The following is an 8,635-nucleotide window of genomic DNA, read 5'->3' on the forward strand; positions in this document are numbered from 1 at the left end:
CATAAACACTGCTCCATTCTGTATTGCTCTCACAATAAATTACAGATGATGTGTGTAGAGAGGGAGACTGACTACATTGTATGACAGACTTTCATGATAGACCATTTTTCTCTGAAACAACTACAGACTGTTCTGGTTCCTATATGGGTAAGCATGGAAACATTCAGACTCTTTTCCAGTCAGCAGACAATCCAGCCCTGATTAGTATCCAAGCAAAGACTCCCATCACCTTTCTCTACAGTGTTTCATCCATCCCACTATATTTGAGAAAAATTCTTACAATTTGGTAAGAATAACTGTGTCCTAAGGTGGAAATATCATGAGCAAGTATTCCTACAAATGGAAAAATCCCATCCAGGGCACAAAGCCAGCTGACAAAATTCACACCAGAGTTCTGCATTGGCTGTTGTTATCCAAATTCCCTCTCTACCATCTTCTTCAGGTGCTTCTCAAATAGATAGGTCCATCTAGACTACTGTTAAAAGAACACACTTACTATTGCTCTGCTAACATAAAACTGTACTTAAAAACTTTTTCATTCCTTTGTAGTATGCCCCTGCAACCTTTCCCTTCTCACCATGGGATGAAGCAAATTAAACCAGCATTAGGCCTTTTTGCTGTTTCTAGTCCAAACTGGTTACTCCAATGTATTCTGCCAAGAGGCTGCATGTCTCCTGCCCACAGACTGGAAACACTTCTGTCCTTCCCTCAAGAAGACTAGAAAGGCCCCTTGCTGAGCTTTCCCATTCTTCCTCATTCTCTCCTTTCCGTTGCTCTCATCAAAATGACTGCACAAGACCCTGTTTTAGCAGTGGGGGAAGGAAAATTAAATCAGATGTTTCTCAATTTTCAGTACAGAGGAAGACAAGAAGTAGCTAGAGAGAACAAAATTATGATCAATCATTTGTTTCCAAGCAAAATCATTGTGGAAAAGTGAAACAATTTAAAACTATAAGTCATCATGTCTGCTTCTGAACCCTTCTGCCACCCCAGCTAACAAATCTGGCTGTGCATGCACAGTGGCAAATAGGCTGAGCACCCATTGCTTAATGGGACCACGGAACTTGCACATCGAAGAGAAAAAAATGAATTTTAATGCAGTTTTTAGAAATACTTGTCATTGTTTCTGCATTGCCATTTAGTGAATGGGACCGATTTCTCTCTCAGTAGGGGATGATATTTTAATGATGTAACAATGTACTTCCCAGAAGAAAGACAAGCCTCATGAGGCAGATTAAAACTAAGAATATTCAGATCCCATTAAAATCAGACAGTTTCAAGCCATTTTTAAAATTAATTTTGTTTAATGATAAAATGGGTTATCTTAACAGGTGGCTAGCCAATTGTAAAATTAACCAAAACATGGTCAGAAGCACAAGGGTAGCTATTAGAAGAACTGGTTTCTTTGTATTCTGCCTCCTATTATCAGTGTACCATATCACCCGACACAAATTCCTCCAGTCCATGACTCCTGGCAAATTTCTGAGCTTCAGCTTTCTCTTTCTGCAAGCAGTGGCAGCATTTGTCCAACACCAGAGCTCCCCAGCACCTCAGAAAAACTGTCATTAGAAAGCTATGTTGTTTAATAAGCAGGAAATATTTAATGCAACTCCCAGGATGTTTATTTTCAACCATTTCTGTGGTATGAAGAAGTTTTTCACAGCACTAATCAGTACCCTGTCAGGGAAACAGCTTCATGTTTGATTGCTTATTAATTGTATTTTGAGCACTAACTCTTTAGCTGCAGCCACTGGACGCTGCTATGCTACAATTAATTTCCAGCTTCCACAGCTGAACACACAGTGGATTCAGCCCTTCTGTGCAAAAACACTTAAAATGTATAAAGAATAAACCTTGTTGAGCATTCCTGAATTGTAAGGAAGAAATGAGGAAGACTGAAGAAAACACTCAGTACTGGAAATACCAGTTAAGCTTGCTACTAAGGACAGTTAAATATTACACAAATGCATGGAGTTTAAGATGATGCAATACAAGCAGACAAGGAAGTGAGAAAACAGCTGATTCCATCTGCATTGATGAATTTAGCAGGAAAATTTTTATACAAAAAATCAAGTTGTTCAGCTTGCTGGTTTTGCTGGTCTTAAATGTGACCCTAAATACTGTTGCAGTAATCACCGAGAAAATGAATATGACAAGAATACATGACAACCAAGTTAGTATTATGTGAAGGGATCCCACTTAGTGAGAATTCTTATTTCCAGATATAAATTACTCTTCTTGTAACAGAAAATAAGTATCTTTCATTAACATGTTTTATAATGCAAACAAACTATCAAAAAGTAAAATTCATAGAAAACAAAACAATGGATGAACACATTCACTTGACAAACATATCCACTCAACATTTGTATGTCAGGAAATACTTTCTGATCCCCACTTTAAATGTTTTTAGAGTGTGAATTTTAAATGAGACCGGACCAGGAAGTTTCCTCAACCATTTAACTTTTTGTCTCAAGTCATTATTTCTGCTACCTCAGAAGCTGCTAGCACTGAAAATAAAGAAGAAAACAACATAACTTTATATTTCATCTCATTTATGGCCCAGACATCAGAGCTTGGAGTATTTTCATGGCCAACCAAAGATGACCATTTGATTTTTTTTTTCATTAGGCACCTCTTAAAGAGGTGATCTCTGAACACTGTACATTCCTACCTTATCTCCAGACATAATACACAACTATGGAATAATTGTATTTTTTTCCTCTAAAATCCTCATCACCTTTTTGTATATCACAAATCATTTTAGGATACTGAGAATGTTGAGGCCACTGCACGTCTTGTATCTTCCAAAGACTATTTAGGAAGTCCTTTGCCTAACCAAACTTTGTGGTTAGAACGAAGTCTGCTTTATCTCACTAATGAGAATGATAATTTAGTACCAAATACTCAAGAGGAATTATAGCTCTGCTGACTGGCAAATAATTTGCCAAGGCAGATTAGTTTAGCTGCATAAAATAAATATCCACCTGCACATACTAGCACTAATCAGGGCGTGAAATTAAACTTTTTATTCAGTGGGAAATAACTGCTGCAAGGCGGCGATTTAGTCTGAGAAGCAAATATTAAGGTCAGCCTATTCTCTCTGATGTTTATAGTACATATTACAGTGAGGAGAGCATGGTGCAACAAATTTGGCTTTTTAAGTCTATGAAACTAAATACTTCAGTGATGCGATAGCAAATTTGCCATTTGCTTTTCTAATTGCATACATTTAATGGAGCAAAGTGGCTGAAATGAAACATTGCCAGAGAAGCAAGGGTGAAGTTACTGAAGTACCAAAGGCCTGCACCGAGTGCAGAAAAATCTACAGCAAGAAGTTTGGGGTAGAAGAAAATTAACCAATGTTTTACATACAATATACTAGTGCCAACAAACACCCAAAAAAACAGGATGCTATTTCAGTACCATTGGGAAAACTGGTAAGTGCGTGTGTAATATTCAAGCAGGATTTGCAACCCCACATTTAAGAGGCAATGCTCTGCTATCCCAGCTTACAAAATTATTCTCACTGCTTTCATGACTTCCTTGCTTTGGATCCCAAGGGTTCTCTGCCACAATGTCCCTGACACAAATATGTTACTGGGAAGACTGCTAAGTTCTCAAAAGATTTTTTTTAAAAATAGCTAACAAATAACAGGTCTTAAAAATTCTGGTCCTACTGACACCATGAATGACATAGGTTCAGTGCAAGCAGAGCCTCTTTTAAAGTATAAGCCTTTGTCCATTTGTTCCATATATATACATGCACACAGCAGGAAAAAAATTTCCAACTTCACTACCTTTCAGCCTTCCATTACACTGGCTATTCTTTGCTATATTACCTGCCAGTTATGTGGGAGCTCCTACAAACATGCAAATATAAAAATTAATGAACTTCAGAGTTTCCCCTCATTAAAAAATAAAATAACTCACAACCAAAACCAAAAAGACAATCACCAAAAAAAACTCCTCCCAAGAAAAAGACCACAACCAAAAAAACAACCCACAGATGAATCTTAAAACACAACCAGAAGGCTCTGGCTCTCCTGTGAAACTGGAAAGCCCATCAGCAACTCCTAGAATCTGACCATCCAAAACCAAAAGGAAAATGGTATTTTGGGGGTGAAACAGCAAAAAACCACAAAGAACACTCAGGCTGACTTCTTCCTATTCCTGAGCCAGGAAATTAGGTAAATTATTGCAAATTAATTAATTCATAAAGCCTGAGAAAGTGAAAGTCTGTTAAGTATCAAGCTTTTGCCTCTCAAATGGTCCTACATGGGACCCCAAACTGGTCAGGTACTGTTCCAAGCACTGCTAATTAAACACAACTGAAGTTGTCACTAGTCCATTCAAGAAAACAGATGTCGCTTCATAGAGCTTTGATATTTTTCTTAAATACCTTTCAAAATGAGGAACAAAAAATATGAACTCTTATAAAAAGGGCTTTATTGTATTTTTATAGCATATTACATACCTTGTAACAATCATTCTGTTAAGTGTGAATGTCAGTTTTATTTTCTGTCCCTTTTTTCTTGGCTATTTACAAGCTTTGTAAGAATCGTTCCTTAATTAAGTCTAAACATAGTTTTATATAAATGGATTCCTGGAATTAAAAACGTTCAGACTTAAGAAATGATTGTTACAGAGACTGTAACAGGCCGTAAAAAAGAATGCCACTTTAAACAAAGATTTCTCATTTTAATTAAAAAGATAATCATCAGAACATTCGTATACTTAACAGAACCATTTGAAGCTACTTTGAAAAAATATCTACTATTCTATGCAGGCTTATGTAGTTTATTTTATATGACATTTAATCAAAGTCTCAGTTGAGCCTATCACACTTGTACTTTCACTACTGTATCTACTGTTTCAAACACTTATTCAAACTTGAAAGTTACTTACTGAGCACCTCGATTTCTTGTTCTTTTGTAAATGACTGACTATGGAAATCCCATATTCCTGAATGTATAAAAGCAGAGCTGTCTATGGCAGGGGGCTTTGGGTGGGACTTTTGTGTGCATTTTTTTAGGTTAATGGGCATGTTCCACTTTCTCTTCAGCTTGTGCATCAGTTTCTTATACACTGTACTTTATAAAGAGTGTACTTTCATCAGCAGGACTGTACAAAAAATAAAAGAGGCTGAAGTGAACTAAGACGGGTTCCACTCTGGTAAAATCCTTGCTGCAGCTGCAGAACACTGGACTATTTAATTTTAAAGATCATCTTTAAACCTACGAACCATCTTTCATTTAAAAAAAACAAAACTAAAAACACCAACAAAACTTTTGAAAGATGATGTGCAGAACGCATGATACAAGACTCTCATTCACCAGCAAAAACAGTCTTCCCTTGTGAGGAGTTGCTTGGTATTGTGTGGTGTTAATACACAGCAATTTAATATCTGGAATAAAGTAGGTCTTATTAAGACATAAACTGAGTAAGCAAATGAAATTAAATAAATTACTTAAACCTTAAAATATTAGATTATACATATTGTACCTGAGAACAGATAACCAGGAAATTGTAGCAGATATCAGTTAAATGCAATATTGCATTTAATACTGCTTCACTGGCAAGTAATCCACCCAACAGCAGCCAGTGAGAAGGCAGCTGCCTTCTACTCCACCAAAAAGTTGCACAGACATGAGCAGACAGAAAAACAACAGAGTACTGTTTGTCTTTCAAAACACCAAATATAGTTGCTTTAAAGAAAAATAATTTCATTCATACTATTAGCACTGGATGAAGCTTTCCCATTACATTTTTCTGTTAGAGTTGGACATTAAAATAAAAATCAAATCACCAGGTCCATCTTGCCTGTTACTTTGTGATTCAAAAGGGCTGCCCAAAGTCAATGTCAAAAATTAAGTCCTGAGATTTTTAAGTGGAAAAAGCATTATTTTCTAGAGAAGCATAACCAAACCACCACCTAGAGGGCTGCTTTTCAATATGAAATGAAACCTACCCCAAATACATATCAAAATCAAAACTCTCTCCTGCCTTTGATAATAGGCCTCATACCTCTAAAATGTATCTGAATATTTACCTACAATGCTCCTTGGGAAGCTCTCAGGAAAATCAATAATTAATAGCAAAGCCCACCTCTAGCCAAACTCTGAGCCACCTAATAAGAAGATGCAAATGAAGCATATCACACACTCTGATGGACAAGGTAATCCACTGTGAATGATTCAGCATTAGCTGATCTGCTACCTCTGTGTGGATAACTGTACCAGTGCCACTACTGCAGTGCCTGAGCACTCTCTGAGTGCTGCAAGGCCCAGAAAAGACACTTCCAGGGAGGGCCAAGATGATACTTGCAACTGATTCCTCACTTATCCTGATGTATCTATCTGTGCCACCCTGCCAGGAACACCAGAAGACCCCCCAAGTCTGACAAACACTTCACTTCATCAGCAGAATTAAAGGAAGAGCCACGTTCTGGACTGATGCACACTAAAGCAAAAGCCTGGGATGTGCTTAACAAAACCTTTGCTTCCTCTCCTCTCAACCTGTAAGCAAAAAAACCCTAAAAAGTTCAGAGTGGACAGAGGGAAGTCACATCTTTCACTGCAGGTGAAATCTTTCACATCTTTCACAAGCATTTTGCATACAAGAGGCACTTTAATAAAACATGAAAGAAGGTGGGTTAGCTTTTAGCTCTCAGTGCAGTCTGCTCTTGATAATTCTTCCCTTTATCTGGTGCTCTTAACAGATGCACATCCCAGAAGAGCAGCTTCCTCTCATGGGCACGCCTCTCCCCAGTGTCAGGGAGCTCTATTGTTGGAGTCCATCAATATCCATTGTTGTCCATCTATACCATCTATTGCTGGAGTCCATCATCATCCTGCCAGCTGCAGGATGGGCAGGGATTCCCTCAGCTTCCAGGCCCAATCTTACAGACAACCTCAAACCACCTGGACTAAGCCCTTGAATGAGAATCTTAGCACAGGGGGTGAAAAAAGTAATGTATGAGAAGTCAGCATAGCATGCTCACAATGCTGCCTGGCAGCAGGCAAGAATGTTTCAGCAGAAACTTTTCGGGATGTGAAACTCACTATCTAGAGGCAGGTTGTAATTACCAAGCTTGGCCAAACACAAGTGCGGCAGATCTGGGACACTCCTTTGGCCAATCCCACACCAAAGATGGCCATTCATTATTACTAATTGCTATCTTGCTGATTTAGGTGTCCATACATTTTTCCACTTCACCTAGCTGAGACTATAAATCTGGCAAACTTGGAGACTACTAGCAAACAGATCAAAAAGTCCCAAGAGAGAAACAAGTTCTTCCAGATTAAAATCCAAAAGCCAAACAAGTGTATCGAAGCTCAATTAGAAATTAAAATTTGCAGCTAATGTTTCCTCAATTTCATTTTGGGCATATGTTCTGAAGATTTAATAGAATTCCTTCTTCCTGATGAGCTCAAGTTTAATTCTGTGCCACTAGAAGCACTAACCCAAAACAAACTTTTAGCAAGTGTTGCCAGTCGTTAAAATTATATCCTTAGGGAAAGGACAGTTTGGGGTACCTGAAATTTACATTCAATTTAGTTGGCAACACTTTGTTTTCATTTCTAATTTTTACATTTCTAGCCAAAATGCTTAGAAATATCAACAAATGAAGAAAAAAGAATGAAGTTACAGTTTAAGTGCACAATGCCTCAAATCTATGGAGATTAGCCATATTTGAAGAGCATCTTGATGCCGTGTACTGTTTTCCATACCAAAGGCCAACTCAAAACCTAAACAATATACGTGCTCCCCGCAGTCCCTATCAGTGGTATGCTGCTGCAGCATCAAGTGAAACATTCAAGTGCCAGTATTTAGAGATCTCGCAGTAGAATGGGAGGATAAACAAAATTACAGAGGGATGGTGAGCAGTACAGCAGGATAGTCTAAGGAGCACAAATAAAGAAAAAAATCCAAGAATTACATGCGCAAAGGCTGCCGGTGCCTGTGGGCCCTTCTGCCAGGTCCTGCCTCACTCCAGTTTAACTTCTCCCGCTCCCAGATGACACCCGCAGCCGCCTCCCCCTCCTCCCAAAGCTCCCTGTGCCCGGATCTGGGGACCCTGCTCACTGCCCGCCCCGCAGGCAGGACGCCCCCTCCCCGGGCCCCGCTCAGCGCCTTCCCCCGCCCGCCAGCCCAGCGCCCTCCGGCCCGGCCCGGCCCGGCCCAGCCCCGAGGCCCGGCTCCCCTTCCCCACTGCCCCCGCTCCATCTCGCCCCCCCGCAGCCATCCACAGACAGAGGTGCCCACCCTCCCGCGCCGCCTTGGCCAACCCTGCGCCCCTCACCATGAACTTGAGCGCCTTTTCCTGCAGGACGGCCTCGGCCGGGTCCATCGTCCTGCGGGGCCGGGCCGGGGCCGCCCCCCCGTTCAGTGAAGGCCGCAGCCAGCGCAGACGGGAACCTGCGCTGCCCCGCGCCCCCCCACCTCGCCCCGCTGCCCGCACGGCGCATGCACCGCTCCACAGGCCCACGGGAAATGGAGTCCCCGGCCACGTTCCTGGCAAAGATTCGACCTGCTGAATAAAACTACAAATCCCGGCAGAGTCCGGACTTGGGGGCACGCTGGGAGCCGGCTGGTGCATGCGTTCTGTGCAGTGCAGGGGGCCGACGGGGGT

At 40.6% G+C, this 8,635-nt stretch overlaps 1 protein-coding gene across 3 annotated transcripts in view; it reads right to left on the reverse strand.

Moving 5' to 3' along the window:
* BTRC (beta-transducin repeat containing E3 ubiquitin protein ligase) overlaps positions 1 to 8,424 on the reverse strand; it is a 115,664-nt gene extending 107,240 nt beyond the window's left edge. For all 3 annotated transcript variants that reach the window (XM_066554403.1, XM_066554402.1, XM_066554400.1), the window contains exon 1: positions 8,306 to 8,424. In XM_066554403.1, coding sequence (XP_066410500.1) covers positions 8,306 to 8,353 — 48 coding nt within the window. In that variant the 5' untranslated portion in view covers positions 8,354 to 8,424. The remainder of the gene's footprint in view (positions 1 to 8,305) is intronic.
* Between the last annotated feature and the right edge of the window lie 211 nt (positions 8,425 to 8,635).

This window comes from Molothrus aeneus, chromosome 8 (assembly GCF_037042795.1).
Source record: "Molothrus aeneus isolate 106 chromosome 8, BPBGC_Maene_1.0, whole genome shotgun sequence".
Taxonomy (NCBI): domain Eukaryota; kingdom Metazoa; phylum Chordata; class Aves; order Passeriformes; family Icteridae; genus Molothrus; species Molothrus aeneus.